The 20,994-nt window shown below is 37.0% G+C and overlaps 1 protein-coding gene across 1 annotated transcript in view; it reads right to left on the bottom strand.

Moving 5' to 3' along the window:
- Window positions 1-20,994, bottom strand: part of SLCO1C1 (solute carrier organic anion transporter family member 1C1) — a 65,249-nt gene that overhangs the window by 3,149 nt on the left and 41,106 nt on the right. Inside the window, 4 exon segments of the mRNA XM_061124131.1 lie at window positions 5,508-5,572; window positions 7,894-8,078; window positions 10,974-11,139; window positions 15,119-15,314. Of these exon segments, the coding sequence (XP_060980114.1) occupies window positions 5,508-5,572; window positions 7,894-8,078; window positions 10,974-11,139; window positions 15,119-15,314 (612 nt within the window).

Below are 20,994 nucleotides of genomic sequence, written 5' to 3'. Positions count from 1 at the left end.
TAATCCTATTGAACTCATATTCAAACTTTTCTAAATGTCTTCAAAGCATTGCTTTAGAACTGGTTCGTTCTAACCAGAATTCAAACCAAGGAGACACATTAAATTTACCTAATGGCTCTTTATATCAGCTTCTTTCCCAACTCTTTTTTTTCTTATAATAATGATTTTTGAAACAAGACATTTGTCCTGTAGAATGTGCCATAGTCTGGATTTGACTGATTGTTTCACGACATCATTTGCTTTGTTCTCCTATCCTTCATTTTCCCAATAATTTGGTAGGGCCTGCACTGACTCAGGCAGGAACAAGACATAGGTGATTTGTGTTCAGACAGGAGACACTTTCTGCCTACTTGCCACTCTCAGTAATGTTAAAATGAAACTGAGGTTCACGCTATGCCCTCCATTATTGAGTTTTTCATTCATTTTCACTTATAGCTTTTAGCAAATATTGATAAGTTTGCAAAACAGATTTTTCAAAATTACATTATTTCTTGTGTAAATAATTTAGGATTTCTCTATGAAAGAACTTATCTTCATCATTATTTACTTGGTTACTTTGAAATACAATTAGTAGGAGGAAGGCAGGGTAAATGTTCAGTTCTTTCCTGTTTTAAGAATAATGAGTTAGTGTCCTAGTATTCTTCAAAATTACTTAGGTATCATTACAAATTTATATCTTTTTTTATATTCAATATATTTTGAGACACTGCAGCTATTATAATGACTGTTATATATTAATAGAATAGTATTTTTATTTACTATTTTCAAATTATCTCAACTTGGATCAAAGTCCTCAGATTGTTCCTGTGTCCTTTTGATATATCCCTTTGAGAGCTTTCTCACTTTCTCGCACCAAAAGTTGTCCCACAATCATGTTATGTATTTTCTAATCTAGACCTTGGTCAGTTTTCCAAGGTCCTATGGTTCCTTATTGAGGAATGATATTTAGATATCACGGATTCATTGCTATGGGTGCTCATTTCTCTGGGTTAAATAGATTCTAGATTTTTTAGGAGACAGAGTTGTAAAATACACATTATTTTAAAATGTGAGTTCATATTGACATTTTAAGTTTAAATTAATGAATTTTACTTACAATATTTTATGCTTTTATCACTTTTCTATTATGCTGAAAATATTGATTCCTAATGATATTAACATAACATCTGATGAGATGAGATCTGCTTTATCTTAAAATATATAATAGTTTTAACATAACAATGCTAAAGTTACTATTAAAAACAATACTATAAAATGTACTGAAGCAATGGGGAATTCATAGTAATTCTGTTTTTCATGTAGTTTAATGTTTTTTCTGTATGGTGTGTTACCGCTGTAATATACAGTTAGTTTTTATTTGTTTTAAGAATTTCTTTGGTTCTTTTAATTATTTAAAACTATGTAAAATTTTTGTATTGTTTCAAACTAAAAATTATACAACAGTTATATTTACAAAGTCTCATTTCCATCCTGTTCTCTCCCCCTGTTTTTTTTCTTTCTTCCCTAACAGGCAACTTAAAAAAAATTATTATTCATTTTTGGTTTATGCTTCCATTGTTTCTTGTTAACAAGAGCAAATATCAATACCTGTGCATGTGTATAATATTTTCACCTTTTGATACTTACACCAAATGCATCATACTGTATACAATTTTCTACATTTTGCTTTCTTAAACTTAGTTGCATATCCTGGAGATCATTTGATATGAACTGTGTCCCTCCACAATTTATAAGTTGGAGCCCTACCTCCCAATATGATTGCATGTGGAAGCAAAATAATTAAGGAGATAATCAAGGTTAAATGAGGTCGTAAGAGTGAAGCCCTAATCTGATAGGGAGGCTGCCATTAAAAAAAATTATTATATAGTTTCTTTACAAAGTTGTGTTAATTTCTGCTGTGTAGCAAAATGAGTCAGCTGTTTGTGTACATACATCCCCCTGTTTTTGGATTTTTTTCCCATTTAGGTCACCACAGAGCGCTGAGTAGAGTGCCATACAGTAAGTTCTGTGTTATACAGAATATTCAGTATATCTGTATATATATCTGCTATACAGTATATCTGGGCTATACAGTAAGTTCTCATTGAAAGTGAAAGTCATTCAGTCATGTCCTACTCTTTATGACCCCATGGACTACAGTCCATGGAATTCTCCAGGCCAGAATGCTGAAGTGGGCAGCTGTTCCCTTCTCCAGAGGACCTTCCCAACCCAGGGATCAAACTCAGGTCTCCCACATTGCAGGAGGATTCTTTACCAGCTGAGCCACAAGGGAAGCCCAAGAATACTGGAGTAGGTAGCTTATCCCTTCTGCAGTGGATCTTCCAAACCCAGGAACTGAACCGAGGTCTCCTGCATTGCAGGCAGATTCTTTACCAACTGAACTATCAGGGAAGCCCGGAGGTTCTCATCAGTTATCTATTTTCTACATCGTGCGTACTAAATCCTTCAGTCATGTCTGACTTTTTGCGACCCTATGGCCTATAGCCTGCCAGGCTCCCTTGCCCATGGGATTCTCCAGGCAAGAACACTGGAGCGGGTTGTCATGCCCTCCTCCAGGGGATCTTTCTAACCCAGAATTGAACCTGCATCTCTTATGTCTCCTGCATTGGCAGACAGGTTCTTTACCACTAGCACCATCTAGGAAGCCCATTTTAAGCATAGTAGTGTATATACTGTCTTTACAAAGAGGAAGAGACACCAAAGACTGCTCTCTGTGCACAGAGAAAAGGTTGTATGAATGCACGGTGAGAAGGTGCCCATCTACACATCAGGAAGAGAGGTCTCACCAGACACCAGTCTGTTGGCACATTGATCTTGGACTTGGCAGCCTTCAGAACTATGAGGCAGTAACTTCCTATTGTTTAGGCCCCTCAGTCCATGGTGTATTGTTATGACAGCCTGTACTGACTAATAAACGTGGTAACATTAGAGATTTTTCCCCATTTGTCCGTACAGCTGTAAAGTATTCCCTTATGTGGGTTACTATAGTTTATTTAACCAGTCTCCTGTTGATGTACATTTAGACTGTTTGTAGCCTTTTACTATTATAAATAATGCCACAATGATTGGACCATCCATAAGATTATAGTTCAAACTTTTGCGAGCTCATTTTTTGGCATCAATTGCTAGAAGTAGGATTGCTAGGTCAAAAGATAAATCTAGATGTCATTTTTTTGTTATTGCCAAATGTTCTTCTCCAGAAATAGTATAATTTTCACAATAGCAATGTATGAGTGTATCAATTTTCTATTTGTATTATAATACATAACAAACAACATTTGGTAATTTTCCCGTCTGTTAAGTAAGAATCAGTATCTTAGCATAGCTTTAGTTTTTACTCTTCTTCTTATGAGGGGCCTTGACCATCTTTTTATATATTAAGACGTATCCATTTATTTTTCCATGAAATGGTTGTTTATATCTTTTACCCACTTTTGGGCTTCCCTCACATCTCAGTCAGTAAAGAATCTGCCTGCAATACAGGAGACCCAGCTTCGATTCCTGGATTGGGAAGATCCCCTGGAGAAGGAAATGGCAACCCACTCCAGTATTCTTGCCTGCAGAATCCCATGGGCAGAGGAGCTTGCAGGCTACAGTCCATGGGGTCACAAGAGTCGGACACGACTTAGCGACTAAACTGCCGCCGCCACTTTTCTCTTAGAGCTTTGATCTTTTTGTTTGCAGTACCTAGGCATTCTCCATATAATAGGATGTTAGCCACTCATCTGTTATATAGATTGAAAAAAAACACTATATGTAGTTTTTCATTTGCTTTATGATATTTTTTCATTTTTAATTACATTTTTATTTTTTGAAGGTTACTTTTCATTTACAGTATTTACAAAGTATTGGCTATATTTCCCATGTTTTACAATAGATCCTTGAGCCTATCCTATATTGAGTAGTTTGTACCTCACTCCCTCACCCCAATATTGCCCCCCACCACTGGCAACCATTAGTTCTCTATATCTGTGAGTCTGCTTTTTGGAGGGTTATACTAGCTAGTTTGCTGTATTTTTTAGGTTCTATATATAAATGATACATGGGGCTTCCCAGGTGGGTCGGTGGTACAGAATCTGCCTGCCAATGCAGGAACACAGGAGACATGGGTTCAGTCCCTGAGTTGGGAAGATCCCCTGGAGGAGGGCAGGGCAACCCACTCCAGTATCCTTGCTGGAGAAACCCATGGGCAGAGAAGCCTGGTGGACTACATTCCATGGGGTCACTAAGGAGTCAGATGTGATATAACAACTAAATAACAGCAATAAATGATATCATATAAGATTAAATGTATTTTCATTTTTATGGGGTCAACGTTATGAATTATTTATTTTACTTAAGATATGTTTCACACTGTGGTTACATCTATGCTCCCAAAAGGAGGTAGGTAGACTAATTACAGCCTGGGATGTACTTCAGACTCAATAACCTTTTTTCTAGATAATCTCTGTTTTAATATTGTAGAATTTGAGCCAACTATGATGATATAGACCTCCATTTTTATTGTTTTCCCAGGATTATATTGTATCTTTGCATATATCCCTTTATATATCAGATATCCTCTTATATTCCAAGTTACATAAACCCATTTATTTAAAACTCTGAATTTTAATTTTTTTCCCAAGTAGCTCCTCTCTGTCAAATTGCTGTGCTGTGCTTAGTCGCTCAGTCGTCTCCAACTCTTTGTGACCCCATGGAATGTAGCCCACCAGGCTCTTCTGTCCATGGGGATTCTCCAGGCAGGAATACTGGAGTGGGCTGCCGTGCCCTTCTCCAGGGATCTTCCAACCCAGGGATCGAACCCAGGTTTCCCTCATTGCAGGCAGATTCTTTACCATCTGAGCCACCAGGGAATCCTAGAGGAACGTTTACAGTGAGTTCCCTTTCTTCTTTAGAATATAAACTCTTGAAGGACAAGACCTAATCTGACTTATTCACTCTGTTTTCTATAGATTTTAACTAATGAATATTATAAAATTCTGATAGCCATAAAAAATCATTCCAATTACATTTAAGAAATGTTTAACTTTAAGCCATCCTGCTTTGACTGTTTGATCTTTCTACCAGTGATATATCCTAGCATTGAAAGTAGCTCAACAGAATTCCTTCCATTTAATCATTTAAGAAATTAGACTTCAGATTTTCTTACTGATTCAGTTTTTGCTTTCCTCTCAGAGGGCTCTTTTATAATAGCAATGGGTTTTTGGAAACTAGATCAGTACTAGAAGAGGCAAGATTGTTATACAAAAAAAAAATGTTATTACTCTCATAAGATCACTTTATTATGGGTACATCATTGATTCTCAATAAATATTTCTGGAAAAAAGGAAGAGTATTCAAGGAAAAGAGGGAGGGAAGAAAGACATAAAGGAGGGAAGAAAATTAAAAGAACATGAATCTACTACCTACAGCATTGAGTTATGTGTCATAATTCTGTGAAAATATTTAGAAGACTATTAAAATATACTTATAATGGCTACTATAATTTAAGCATAGATTATACTTACCAAGAACTCTTACTGCTAAGGTGTAGATACCCAAGGCAAAAGACTTAAGTTGTGGTTTAATGCACCTAAAAACAATAAAAGCAATATCACAAAAAAATAGTGCATTAAAGCATGTAGTGAAGTCAGTTTATTATAAATCAGTCTTTAGTGAGGTGGATTAGGTTACTTTGAAATTAATTCACATGTCAAAGGATGACTATTAAGTTTCTCTAAAATTAAAGTAATCAAAATATTGTATATATTTTTAATTTCCCAAAGCTTATATAATAGAAATTGGTTAGGAAAGATCTACAGAAAATAGGGCCAAACATTCACAAATCTTTTTTGTATAGTTTTTTTTTCAAATTTAGTTATTATTTTTTTTGGCTACTGCATGTAGAATCTCAGAATTCAAGTAGCATTTATGGAGAACCCACATGTTCTAGCATAGGGAAAGCAAATTGTGTAGAAGCCATGTTCCATTATATGCAATGTATTGGGTTTTTAGTTAATATTTCTAAAAGATTAATCACTCTTACATGACATATTCAAATGGTGTAAGGTAAAGTAAAATCAAATTTTATCAGTAAAGTAGCAAAGACAGGGAATAATTCTAACAATTTGTAAGAATATGAGGCACAATAAAGGATTAATGACCTATAGCAAGTTTTTGTGGGTTTTGGTCTAAAACCATGGCACCCTATTGAATTAAGTTGAATTAAAATCACTGTGACATCCTGAGTGCTTTTGGTAAGTACTGTGGATCTGAATTTACCAGCCAAGTACAAGATTATCTAAAATAACAAGAGCATCTTTAATAAAATGACTGTATAACTTGAACTGGGACTTCCCAGGTCACTCAGTGGTAAAGAATCTGCCTGTCAATGCAGGTGATACTGGTTCGATCCCAGGCTTGGGAAGATCCCCTGGAGAAGTAAATGGCAACCCATTCCAGTATTCTTGCCTTGGAACTCCCATGGGCAGACGAGCCTGTTAGGCTATAGTCCATGAGGTGTCCAAGTTGGACACAACATAGCGACAGAGTATGCATGCATAGCTTGAACTGATGGATTTTAATAGCAATAATCATGAGGATAAATAATAATTACTGAGTGTTAACCATGGTAGTAAATTCTTCATATGCATAATATTTAATCTCTGCTTTAAAATGATCAACAATTACAACTTTTCTCCTTTAAGCAAACATGGTTCTTTCTGGCATCAAAATAAAGTGTGGTTCATTTATGGGCTGATGGTGAGGAAAACTTGTCCTTTGTTCACCTGTTTATTCATGAGGCCCATTGCCTACTTGGCACTACTTAAGAAAATGTTCAAGAAATAGGTACCTGCAGAGAATGATCCCAGTCTGAGAATTCTGGTGTAATGCTTTCCCACTAAACCTATGCTTCCATTTGAAAACATCAATATCTCATGTTTCCATTAAATCCTTTTATGAGGGACTTCCCTAGTGATCTAGGGAAGGGGATGCATGTTTGGGGAACTAAGATCCTGCATGCCTTGTGCCACAGCCCCAAAATTTAATAGCTAGTAAATAATTTTTAAAAAACCCTTTTATGAAAGCAGATTTGTGGATGTTTGGTCCTATTTTCTATAAATATTCCTAATCAATTTCTATAATATGAAAGTGAAAGTGAAGTCGTTCAGTCATGTCTGACTCTTTGCAACCCCATGGACAGTAGCCTGCACCAGGCTCCTCCGTCCATGGGATTTTCTAGGCAAGAGTACTGGAGTGGGTTGCCATTTCCTTCTCCAGGGAATCTTTCTGACCCAGGGATCGAACCCAGGTCTCCCGCACTGTAGACAGACACTTTACCATCTGAGCCACCAGGGAAGTCAATATAAGCTGTGGGAAATTAAAAATATATATACTATTTTGATCAGCTTCATTTAGAAAAAAGAATCCTTTGATGTGTGAATTAATTTCAGTCACCTAATCCATCTCATAAAAGATTGACTTACGATAAATGGTGACTTTTGATGTTTAACAATTTCATCAAAATTTTTAGTATCTTTCGGTGATTTTGATCAGTTGTATAATAGCAATAATTGCAATACTAATTCAATGAAGAGGAAACTTTTACCACTGAGAATACTCGTTAGAAAACTAGTATTTTAACATTTGAATGTATGTGTGTATTGCATCGACTTGTGAGAGGAGAGCCAGTAAAAAATGTTCAAGCATAAATTATATTACAATAGAAAAGTTTCTATCCAACCACATTTCTGTATAAAAACCTAAAGGAAGAAAAGCATAAAAGTGGAACAGGTTTCCTGAAAGTGCTATAAGGAATCACAATGACTCCACAGAACAGAGTTGGAAGTCACTGCTGGAGATGGTCACAGTGTGTCTTCTGTTAAAATTGGGGCAGGGAGATTCAAGGTTCACCTCAGAAGCAAGATGTATCCAGGTATCCCGCCTACAGACAAAGTATAGGAGGTGATGACTGCAATCACGAGGAAATACAGGAACATTTTGGCGCATCCATTATCTTTTTGACATCTGCCCACCATGCCTGAGGACTTCCCTAATTTTGAGGCTGCAAGTCCCACACAGGTACAGTTATTAAATATCTGTAACACAGCAGGGAAAAATCCAATTATTGAGGTAAATAGTATATAGCATTAAAGACAAATATTTATTTTAAATGATTTTATAGTATACATTTATAACACAAACTGGGGAAAATTTTATTTTTCTGTGTTAGACTGTATCAAGCAAAGTGAAGTCGAGAGAGAAAACATTTTAGTACCCAAAGAGCAGATGATCTACACACTATTGATCCTACAGAACCATCTCTAAGCAAATCTCACCAAATCCAGTGCTACCTTACCTTCTTCCCTACCACATCTAAATCTAATCCACCATGGTCTCTTTGTGCTTGACCTGTTTCTACTCTTACCTGGCTCTGGTCTCTTTTCTGCAATAACCCAATTGAGCCCTTAAAGGAGGCAGTTAGATTGCATCGCTATTCTCAATTTCCCAATGGCGTCTCATTGTACTTGAATAAAATCCCAAGTCCTTAGAGCGGCTTCCACACTATCCATGATGCATCTCCTGAATCCCACTCTGATCTCATTGTTCCATGATCTTCCCCTTCTCCCTCTACTCATGAGCTCCCATGGGACCTTTGCCAACCCTCAAACGTGGTGAGCCCAGTCAGGCCTCATGGTCTTCCTGTTTTCTCTGCTGGGTAATTCTTCTAGGGAGTCCCATGGTTGGCAAACACATTTCAGGTCTCTGCTCAGATAGCTCATTAGAGAGAGCTTTCAAAACCACCCATTCAAACCAGTACCTCCATCTCTCCACACTTTTATTCTAACTTGTTTTCCTCACAGTGTTTATTACATTTTATCAGGATATTATATAATCATTTAATTCTAAACTACATGTCCCCACTAGAATGTAACCTCTGGCAGAAACTCTTTGCTTTGTTATCATTGTACATGTAGGCTTAAAAATAGGCCCTCAGTGCTTAGTAAAAATTTGTTAAATGGCACAGTTTGAAGATATGAAAGAATATATAGTGATTATGAGAAGGAAATAAAAACCTGATAAGTAAAACCCAACTAAATCTTGGATAAAGGGGCAAATTTCATAATCCCTCATCAGTTTATTTCTATAAGTTTCATGTGTGAATGTGTCCATGTAATGAGTTGTCATTTTTATTACAAAAGACTTTGTGAATTTTTAGGTAAAAAATAAAATAAAAGTGGCATTTCCTTTTAGAAGAGGAGTAGCAATATAGGATTTTTGATTTTGTTTTGAGTGTCAGGCAAAAAGCTTTTGAATCTTGACTTTGCCTCTCACCAGATACATCAGTTTAGGCAGATCCCTTGTATCTTAATGCTTTAATTCCCACATGAGCAAAATAAGTAAAATAATACCCAATCACTTGAGTATCATGATGTCTAAATAGCATGCAACATTTTCAATAAATGGAAGCTCCGGTTAAGAAAGACCTTTCAGTGCAACTAGAGATTATCACATTAAGTGAAGTAAGTCAGAAACAAAGAAAAGTACTATATGTTACCACATACATGTGGGATCTAAAATATGACACAAAAGGAACTATATATAAAGCAGAAACATGGACATTGAGAACAGCTTGGCAGTTGCCAAGGGAGGAGGGTGTTGGGGAAGGGATAGAGTAGGGGCTGGGGTTAGCAGATGTAAGTTTTTATATACAGAGTGGGTAAACAACATCCTACTGTATAGTGCAGAGAACTATATTCATATTCTATGATAAATCATATGAAAAACTTTTAAGACTGTATATATAACTAAATCACTTTGCCGTACAGCAGTAATTAACACAACATTGTAAATCAATTATACTTCAATTAAAAAAAAAAAGCAAATCCAAAGTAAAAGAAAAGAAAATCTTTCAAGTGGTTTAGGCCAAAGAGTATAGTGGCCAAAGTTGGGGGTTGGGTGGAGGAAAGACAAGAAGGAAGAAAAAGAAGGGAATATTAAAGCTCAGATTTCAGATGGGTGGGTGGTCTTACTATCAGTGTTGCTAGAGACCAGTCCGTTCTTCTCTGAATAAAATGTCAAAATAACAGTAAACGGAAAATCAACAAGCATGAGACTGTCTATAGAAGGGGTTGCCCAAGTATTCTTAATCTAGCAGATAAGAATATGTAAATATGTGTGTGGTTTAATTTTTAGCTCTCTGGGGCTGTCAAATACAGGTAGATTTCATCAGTCACAAACAGAAAGCCATCTGACCCCTGTGCCTTATACACAATGAGTATAAGGAAGAGTCTGTTAGGGACAGGGCTATAAAGGTGTGATTAGAAGAATTAATCTGTTAATGAAGTACATAGTACTCTTAATTGAAGTACATTATACTCTTCACAACTGGTTTTCTACCTTTATTTCCAACCCTGTCTTCCTCTTACATCCTATAGGAATCCTTGATTCCAGCCATCTACCCTTTTCATCATTACATAAATTGGCTTGATATCTCAGGCAGAGCTGTCTCAGAACCATCAACCTCCTCTGGATCTCTGACCCCTGGGTCTAGACCTTTTGGGCTGAACTTTCTTATACTGGCCTCTATTTGTCCTGTCCTCCAAAACTGCAAGGACCTGCAAGGACCACTGGTTTTGGGATCAGGAGAGATGGAGCCCAAGGCAGATGTTATTAAATGATTTTATGACTGGGACTTTCTCATTTGAGGCTAGTATTCCTTACTAGTAAAATAAGAGAACTAGACTACATAATTACAAAGTTCCTCCAGCCTGTTTCAGTATTCTCATTCTGACCCCAATTCTTCCAACAACTGTAGTTCTACTAGTGATGCTTTTATTTCCTGTCGCCACACAAAACAACAAAGGCAGAGTAAACGCCATGGATTCTATCAACGTGGTCTGCTCCTGGGTTGGTCCCTGAGACCCCATAGGGTTGTATAGTTAAGCACTGTTGCATGCCCAGGGGCACACACTTTAGAGAAGGTTTCTTACAGTCGTCTTTCCACTCCCGGTGGAGGTTTGACAACCAGCAAGACAAGCCGATGCATACGTGATTCCATTCTCACCACATATGGGTTCCCATTTTGTCTCTGAACATTTGCATCTTGAGTTGCAATCTGAAAAGAGAGCTCGTTCATGATAAGAGACAGGTTTGGTTCTGGAAAAAAAATGTAATGATATAAAATGTTACCTCTTAGTAGGCAATACCTTAATACTTTCAAAAATCAATGTTCTTGGGTATGTAAATGGAAATGCCAACAATGTTTGCCTGGGGGGAACACAATTGTCATCAGAAATACCAGCTTCTCATCATTAAATGTGAATTCACTCTTAGACAGCTTCCTTTTGATAATTACCTTTAGAGGTTTACCACTTTACATGATATCCTGGTCTTGGCTGATGGGTTTTATTAACATCTACAGCAGATGACACCACCCTTGTGGCAGAAAGTGAAGAGGAACTAAAAAGCCTCTTGATGAAAGTGAAAGAGGAGAGTGAAAAAATCGGCTTAAAGTTCAACATTCAGAAAACTAAGATCATGGCATCTGGTCCCATCACTTCATGGGAAATAGATGGGGAAACAGTGGAAACAGTGACAGACTTTATTTTTTGGGCTCCAAAATCACTGCAGATGGTGACTGCAGCCATGAAATTAAAAGACGCTTACTCCTTGGAAGGAAAGTTATGACCAACCTGGATAGCATATTGAAAAGCAGAGACATTACTTTGTCAACAAAGGTCTGTCTAGTCAAAGCTATAGTTTTTCCAGTGGTCATGTATGAATGTGAGAGTTGGACTGTGAAGAAAGCTGAGTGCTGAAGAATTGATGCTTTTGAACTGTGGTGTTGGAGGAGACTCTTGAGAGTCCCTTGGACTGCAAGGAGTTCAAACCAGTCCATCCTAAAGGAGATAAGTCCTGGGTGTTCATTGGAATGACTGATGTTGAAGCTGAAACTCTTAATACTTTGGCCACCTCATGCGAAGAGTTGACTCATTGGAAAAGATCCTGATGCTAGGAGGGATTGGGGGCAGGATGAGAATAGGATGACAGAGGATGAGATGGTTGGATGGCATCACCGACTCGATGGACATGAGTTTGGGTAAACTCTGGGAGTTGGTGATGGACAGGAAGGCCTGGCGTGCTGTGATTCATGGGGTCGCAAAGAGTTGGACACGACTGAGTGACTGAACTGACTCTAGAATGTTACAATATTTTTTTTATATTATTATGCATTTGAAAAAAGCTATCAAAGTAGAAAAACAGAATAAACTTCAAGAGCAATTTATGACATTACTCTTACTATGTATCAATATAATAACAAACTCATACAATATTCCATCTTGTAGAACTACTATGGATTTGGTTACCCCAAACGTAAAGACAAAAGACCTTTGAGATACCTTTTAGCAGAATGAGAGGCTATTTAACTAGGCCTCCTACGAAGTCACCCAGGAATATTTTATCTTATTCTTTTCTCTAAGGCATGAAGTTTTAACTGAGACTGTTTTGCTGTTTCTGAAAGTACAAATGTGTGTCTTTGAAAGCTTAGAATCAGGCCACTGTGGATACTGTAGAGCCGAGATTATAGAAGATTAGAGCCAAAAGAACACTGGGGATGGTCTAGGTTAACTTCTCATTGGGAAAATCAGGAAATTCAGGGCCAAAGTAGGCAGATAACTTGCTCAAATTCACAATATTTGTCAGTGACAAACCCAGAGTCAGAACCCTTCCAGGCCTCTGGATTCTAAGTTCTTGTCTTCGGCATCAGACTTAATTCTCATCATTGCAGAAGAGAAACTTTTGCAATACCATATCTAAAGCTTCTCTATATTGATCCTGAATGAATGTCCGGAATCAAACCAACCTTGTGGGACAAAGAAACTCTGGACAAATCCTGGAGAGCATGGTTATTTTATATAGTCAATTCTTTTATATTGCTGAAGGTAACATTAAATTTATCACTTAGGACAATCTTGAAGCAGAAATTAATTGCATATATGTTTCCTGAAGGATGTGTTGACAGTAGAGTCATCATTTAAAGTTTTAATTATTAGTTTTATCAAATATGCCAGAAAGTTTATATTTATGAGATTTTTCTTTCAAAATAGTTGTGGTGGGAGGGGAGAGATTTAGATTTCCCCAGCGATGTTGCCTTTTCTTTGGTTGCTTCCAATAACAAAGCTACTCTTAGAGGTTAAATCTTTGCCATTGTTGAGAATATTCTTAAAAATATGGAAAGCAATTTCAAAAAAGAGGCGTTTTAAACAATGATAACATTATTACATTGTAGTTGTAGTCTTTCAAGGTGAACTGCTTTCAGGGACCTAGTATTCAATGAAATTTTTTGTTTGTTTAAGAATATTGAATCTTTTATTATCATCTGAGTATACTTTTAATGTAAATCTCAAAATTTTTCTGTTGTCTACTTCTGTATTTGCTTTTGGCTTAGAGATAGCACAATGCAGTAGGAAAAAACATACTGGAAGGAAGTTAACTGACCTTTCTAATCTCAGTTCTTTAAATGACGGTAACAAAACTTCATAAAGGCACCTTAAGATAGAAGTGAGATGATAAAAAGGTAAGGTGTTTTCTAAATTGCAAAATATAAAGTACTTGACCACTGTCCACCCACCAAGAGGATCTTAGGAATAGGAAATCATGGCACAGGACTTCTACTCTCTCCAGAATCTTCTTCCAATTCCTGTTTATAACTAACATTCTTGATCTATATTGTTCAATGTTATCAAGGCAACGATACACTCTGTTAAGTCTAACTGTTGCTGTGACAACTCCAGAAGCAATGTTATATGAACTTTGCACTCACTAATTTTCCTGAACATGTTAGAGGACAAAAGGCATAATTGATGTGGGCTTCCTTTGTGGCTCAGTGGTATAGAATCTGTTTGCAATGCAAGACATGTGGGTTCAATCCCTGAGTTGGGAAGATCCCCTGGAGGAGGAAATGGCAACCCATTTCAGTATTCTTGCCAGGAAAGTCCCAAGGACTGAGGAGGCTGGTGGGCTGTAGTCCATGAGGTTGCAAAGAGTCAGACATGACTGAGCATGTATGTAACAACAGGAGCAACTAGGTTAATGAAGGTGTTGGAACGCGAACACCAGACAGATAAATGTGCAAAGAGGCTGGGGAGCAAGCAGTGAGCAAGAAGAAACTGAATCATCAGGAAAAACATGTCAGGATGGTTGACCTTTGAGCCAACAGATAAGAGTTTTAGGCAGCCAGGCATAAAATCAGGGAGGCTGGCCTGGCAACCTGTAGCAGCTCAATATTTTTTTTTTTTAAACAAATGATATATAGGTAGGTAGGAGGATGAGGAGAATTGTCTCTGGGAACTCAGAGACATTGTCTCAGGTGCAGAGAGTGATAGCGAGGACTCTTAAAGGGGAAGGATGAAGTAATTTCTTCAAGATCCAGCCTTTAGACTACTCTGGAAACTAAGAAATCTAATCACTACCCCCACACAGGATGGCATAAATCTAGAAGCATCAGTAAATCCTCCTGTGATCAACTGCAAAGAGCTGCATGTTCGTCACCGGGTTGAGGGATAGCCATTTTCTCCTTCAATTTCCCTTGACTTGAATGACAGAGACTGTAAAGTATAGCATAGAAACCATTCCAGTTTTCTAGGTATCTAGTTTTCAAAGAAAATAAACTACAATTGTTTCCAAGAATGGCACTTCTATTTTGTGCTGGGTAAGTGCTAATCCCTTTCATGTGTATTATCTTGCCTTACAAAACCTTAAAAGGCAGTTATTATTTCTGGTTTTAAAATACTAACATTGAGGCTAGATTAAATAACTCATACAGTATCACTTCACTAAGAATGGAGAAGCAAAATCCGAGGTCTGTATTTTCTACTATCAGGTTGCTTCCCTAAAGAAAGATATGGATTTGCTATTTTTTAATATTTGCTTCCACTTTCGGATTCAAAGAAAATGACAGATTTTGGTGACAATAACAGCTTCATGTCATAAGCATTGTCTATTCTTCCACAATAAAACAATAATTCCTTTTCATAGGAATGTTCTTAATAATTTAATTATCTTATCTTGAAACACCATAATTAATTTGGTTAAACAAACGGATCTCCTCTGATTACTTAATGAGTAAACATACCCTTGGTAGGAGATAGTTAATCCTGCCACATCAGAGTTTTCACAGCCCAGTGCAAACAGGGAAAGGAATAGCAGGTACCCAAGGACCGATGATCCCAAGTAAAGTTTTGCAGCACCACGAATACTGATTCTGAATTTTTTCATAACTATTCCCCCAGAGAATATTCCGAGGGCCACTGCAGGTATGTTGATGAGCCCTGAGGAAAAAGAAAAATGTGTCATTTTTGTGAACCTCTAAAAGAAATCTGAGTACATTCATCCAAACTTTCTAAGGGTTTGTGTGAAACTGTGTAATAATAGTTTTTAACTTATTATTAGACTACTTGATCCATTTAAGTTTATAGAACTATTCAGCCACTAACATCTAGGTTTTAGATTAATGATAACACAGCTGACAGACCCAGGGTTCTGCCTATCACAATGTCTAGCATAGGGTTTGAAATCAATAAACACCGAATCAATCAATGAATCTGGTGTTTGTGGTCTAATCCCAGGAATAACTGGTGCAATCAGGTGGCAATTAGATGATTATAATGCTTTTTAAGGCTGTGAATGAAAGAGGAATAGGCACATAGACTGTAAGGAATAAACAAACAATCACAAAAACAGTCCTGGTTCTATTTTCTGACCCCAACAATATTTGCTTTTATTGCCCAGCCTCTTAGTTTGATATGCTTTCTTACAGCATGAACAATAACAACATATTATTAGGCACCTTTCATATTTTTTAAAATTTGCTTACAGTGTACCAGTCACTTAGTTAAGCATTTGATATATTATCTATCACATCTACTCTTCACCACAACCTTAGAAGATAGGCATATGTTATCTTTATTTCAGAGAGTAATTTGTTGATGGTGGTGGTTAGTAAGTGGAAAAGCCAGATATGAATCCAGGAAGGCTGTTATCAAGTTAAATGCTTTCAATAACTATGTTAAACTGACTCTCCTTCAAGAGGATTTGGGAGATATAATTCTTCATAAATAGATGTTCAATCTCACTAGTAGTCAAAGAAGTGTGACTTAAAAAGCAATACTAGGAAGAAGTTCAACAAAGTGATTAAGGGTTTGGATCCCAAAGACCCAGCTCCATGGCTTTGAATCTCAGTTCTACAACGTAAATGGCTATGCAACTGCAAGTAATTCTCTGAGCTTCTCTAAAACTGTCTCCTCACATATAATATGGAACTAATAATAGTGTCCTTAAAGTGATTAAATGGAGTGAAAAGTTATTAGCTTCATATCTGGCACAAATCATCATTCAATTAGGTTATTATGAACATTTCCATCTACGAGGCAAAGATGAAAATGTTGGGGTTGGGGGAAGTGGAACACCTCTGTGTTAGGAAAGATGGAGAAAGAGGCTCTTTGGTTGGATTGTGAATTGGTAAATAACTGTAGGGAAAGGTAATCGGGTACCCAATGCTAAACTTCTCCGTGAATTAGAAACCATTTCTCATATTGTCTACTCATCAATTACTGATGTATCTTGAGATTTTGAGATAACACATTTCTTTCACGTAATAAAAGGGCTGAAGTTTGTATAAACCTTGGCCAGCATCTGCTCAGGTACACAATAATTACAAGTATCCTTTTCTGACTCACATTGAAATTTGTGTTAAAAAATTAAAAATACTGACATACAGTGATAATAGACGCAAAGTAGCTTCCTTTCCTTTCTTTCTTTATTTTCTGATTTATATATCTAGTCACTTAACTAAGTTTCATAGGGTCTAAAACGTCAAACTATATATAGTGATACTTGGTTAGCTATTACATTATTTAAAAAATGTTTTCATCATGTATTGATAGATTATTTTTAAAAGGATATTTTGTTTCGTCTCTTAATGACTATGCATTGTTAGCATTAAAGTGATCACATTAGAAATTAACCCACCTAGAAGGCGGCATGATCATGAAATTAGTGAAATTGAAAAAAGAGATATTCATTTTTGCTTCTTCAGCTGAGCTGAGGTTTGTGGGTGTGCAAATGGCAGAGATTGTGCATTGGGCTCCTGAAGAGCTGAACATCAGCTAAGAGGCATCGGCTGTTGATGATGTTGATGATTTTAACTTGAAAGTTTATTTATTTGAATTAAAGAGTATTTAAATTCCATAGTGCTTTACAATTTTTGAAAGGTTCACACAATGTGATTTCAGATAACCCCATAATAACCCCCCTTTTAAAAAATCCCTTATCTCTATATTGCTCCTACCCCCTTCCCTCTCCCCACTGGTAACCACTGGTTGGTTCTCTGTATCTGTGACTCTGCTTCTTTTTTATTTTATTCACTAGTTTGTTATATTTTTTAGATTCCACAGATAAGTGGTACCATACAATATTTGTCTTTCTGTCTGGCTTCACTGTTTAGCATGATATCCTTCAAGTCTGTCTATGTTGCTGCAAATGGCAAAACTTCGTTCTTTCTTATGACAAATGGGCTTCACTTGTAGCTCAGCTGGTAAAGACTCTGCCTGCAATGTAGGGGACCTGGGTTTGATTCCTGGGTTGGGAAGATCACCTGGAGAATGGAAAGGCTACCCACTCCAGTATTCTGGCCTGGAGAATTCCATGGATCACAAAGATGCAGACATGACTGAGCTACTTTCACTTTACTTTTTATGACAAACAGCTCATACAGCTCAATGTTAAAAAAAAAAAATAAAATAAAAATAAAAAAATGGGCAGAAGGTCTAAATAGAAATTTCTCTAAAGAAGGCATACAGATGACCAAAAAGCACATGAAAATATGCTCCACATCACTAACTACTAGAGAAATGAGAATCAAAACTACTATGAGGTATCACCTCACACTGGTCAGAATGACCATCATCAAATAACACATGCTGGAGGGGGTGTAGAAAAAAGGGAACTCTTCTACCCTGTTGGTGAAAATGTAAACTGGCATATGGAGAACAATATGTAGGTTTCTTAAAATCTAAAAATAGAGCTACCATAGGATCCTGAAACTCTACTCCTGGGCATATATCCAGAGAAAACCATAATTTTAAAAGATACATTGCTCCCCAGTATACATTGCAGCACCATTTACAATGGCCAAGAAATGGAAGCAAACTAATTGTCTATCAATGGATAAATGTACAAAGATGTGATATAAAATATATATACACACACATACATATGTACACACACACAGAAAAAAAACGTGAAATACTATTGCTCAACCATAAAAAAGAACAAAGTAACACCATTTGCAGCAACATGCATGGACCTAGAGATTATCACACTAAATGAAGTAAGCCAGACAGAGAAAGCTAAATATCATACAGTATCACTTGTATGTGGAATTTAAAAGAAATATACAAATGAATTTATTTCCAAAACAAGCTCACAGACATAGAAATAAATTTATGGTTACCAAAGGGAAAAGGAAAGTGGGGGGAGGGATAAATTAGGAGGTTGGGATTAACATATACGTACTCCTATACGTAAAATAGATAATCAAGGATCTAGTTTTTAGCATAGGGAACTATATTCAATATTTTATAATAACCTATAGGGAAAGAGAATCTGAAGACTATATACATATAATGTATAACTGAATCTCTGTGCTGTAGAATCTCTGAAACTAACACAGTATTAAAAATCAACTATACTTTAATAAAAAAGAAAAATTTATTTTGTAAAGTACCCATCCTGCCTGGGACATCAGAAGCAATGGCACAAAATACACTCTTTGGCCTGAGCAACATGTTGTGCTAAATTTCACTGACTTCCCAGCACTCCATCTGGCTTAGAATAGCCTGAGAATAAAGGAATTCTAGGGATATTTCTCCCTCAGAACAGATTGTTAATAATCAGGAATGTCCTCTCTAGACCGACCTCTTTTTCAGAGGCTTGTGTTCTCTTGAAACTTGCAGAGGATTTAATGTGTTCTCTTGCTTATAGGTCTCTCTGCTCAAGAACATTTGCTATCTCTGCCACAGAGATAGCAAGATAATTGCTCTCTCTCGTCCTCCCCAACCTCCATCCCTGTTTCTCATGCATTCATCTTTTAACACCTCCCTGTCCTTTTGCTCTTAATTCAGATAGCATCATCTCCCAGATAATTCTTTCTGACTCCAAGGGTATGCTTGTTCATCCAGAGTACCCTGCATGCGTGCATGATCAGTTGTGTCTTTGTGACCCCATTGACTGCAATCCACCAGGCTCCTCTGTTCCTGGGATTTCCCAGGTAAGAATACTGGAGTGGGTTGCCATTTCCTCCTCCACCAGAGTGCTCTGGGCTTCCCCTAATTAGAGTACCTATCACATCCTCTACCAGCCATATCATGCCTCCAGAGGATGCATCTGATACCAGGGTGCATGACTTGGTCATCAGAACCCCCTTTGAAGCCCTTGTGTGGGGTCCTAGAGGCAGCCTTGGTACTTATCAAAATTGCCTGTTTGTTTGTTCATATCTCTCACCCTCCAATCAAACCTTCAAGAGAAGAACTATGCTCATGATAGAATCCTGTGTTTCTTACATAGGTGGATTTCTATTAAAATGTGCATAAAAGCCGTTTCTCCAGAATATCTTTCTCAATTTCAGGATGACTAAATTATAACATGATTCAAAAAAAGATTAGTAGGACTTTTCAAATATATTGTCAATTTGGTTCTCCCTTTCAAGTTCCCTAGGATCTGTGCAGGGCCACGTCATCCATGCAGGGCCAGTTTGGTGGCAAAGTTCCTGAAAAACAGATGAGATGTGCTTCTCACCTCCCAAAGCTTTTTTTCTTTCATCTTAGGTATTTTTGAGCCATTCAATGAGGTAGAAATTTCAGTCTGATTTCTTCATTGCACACTTTTTCCACTCACGTTGTAAACTGTGCTGCTCTTAAAATGTTTACCATCTGAATACTTCAGATGGAAATATAAGCCATAATTTATGCTGGCATCTGTAATTTATTTCAATTTATTTTATATATTTTCTCTTGAATTTAACATTTATATTTATCCAAATATCAGGCAAGCTGAGCTTGTTGTTGTTCAGTCACCAAGTCGTGTCCAACTCTGTGACCCCACGGACTGCAGCATGCCAGGCTTCTCTGTCCTCACCATCTCCCAGAGTTTGCCCAAGTTCATGTCCAATGAATTGGTGATGCCATTCAACCATTTTGTTCTCTGTCACCCTCTTTCCTTCTGTCTTCAATCTTTCTCAGCATCAGGGTCTTTCCTAACGAGTCAGTTGTTCACATCAGGTGGCCAAAGCATTGGAGGTACAGCATCAGTCCTTCCAAAGAGTATTCAGGGTTGATTTCCTTTAAGATTGTCTGGTTTGATCTCCTTGCTCTCCAAGAGACTCTCAAGAGTCTTCTCCAGCACCACAGTTCAAAAGCATTAATTCTTTGGCGGTCTTCCTTGTTTATTGTCCAGCTCTCACATTCGTACGTGACTACTGGAAAGACCATAGTCTTGACTGAACAGACCTTTGTTGGCAAAGTGATGCCTTTGCATTTTAACATACTGTATAGGTTTGTCATACATAGCTTTCTTGCCAAGAAGTGATCATCTTCTAATTTCATGGCTGAAGTCATAATCTGCAGTGATTTTAGAACCCAATAAGAGGAAATCTGTCACTGCTTCAATGTTTTCCCTTTCTATTTGCTATAAAACGATGGGACTGGATACCGTGTTCTTAGGTTTTTTTAAATATTTAGTTTTAAGCTATCTTTTTTACTCTCTTCCTTCACCCTCATCAAGAGGCTCTTTAGTACTTTAGGATATTTTTAGAGATTTTTTTCCCCAGTGAAGTGAAAGTTCTGTTTACATCATGGACCTTCACAATATTACTCTAATATTAGAAGACAAAATATTAAGATTTGAATGTTACAAAGAGAGAAAAATGTCAGTAAAAATGTACACTTTCATATA

This window comes from Dama dama, chromosome 22 (assembly GCF_033118175.1).
Source record: "Dama dama isolate Ldn47 chromosome 22, ASM3311817v1, whole genome shotgun sequence".
Lineage (NCBI taxonomy): Eukaryota > Metazoa > Chordata > Mammalia > Artiodactyla > Cervidae > Dama > Dama dama.
This window is presented reverse-complemented; position numbering and strand designations above follow the sequence as displayed.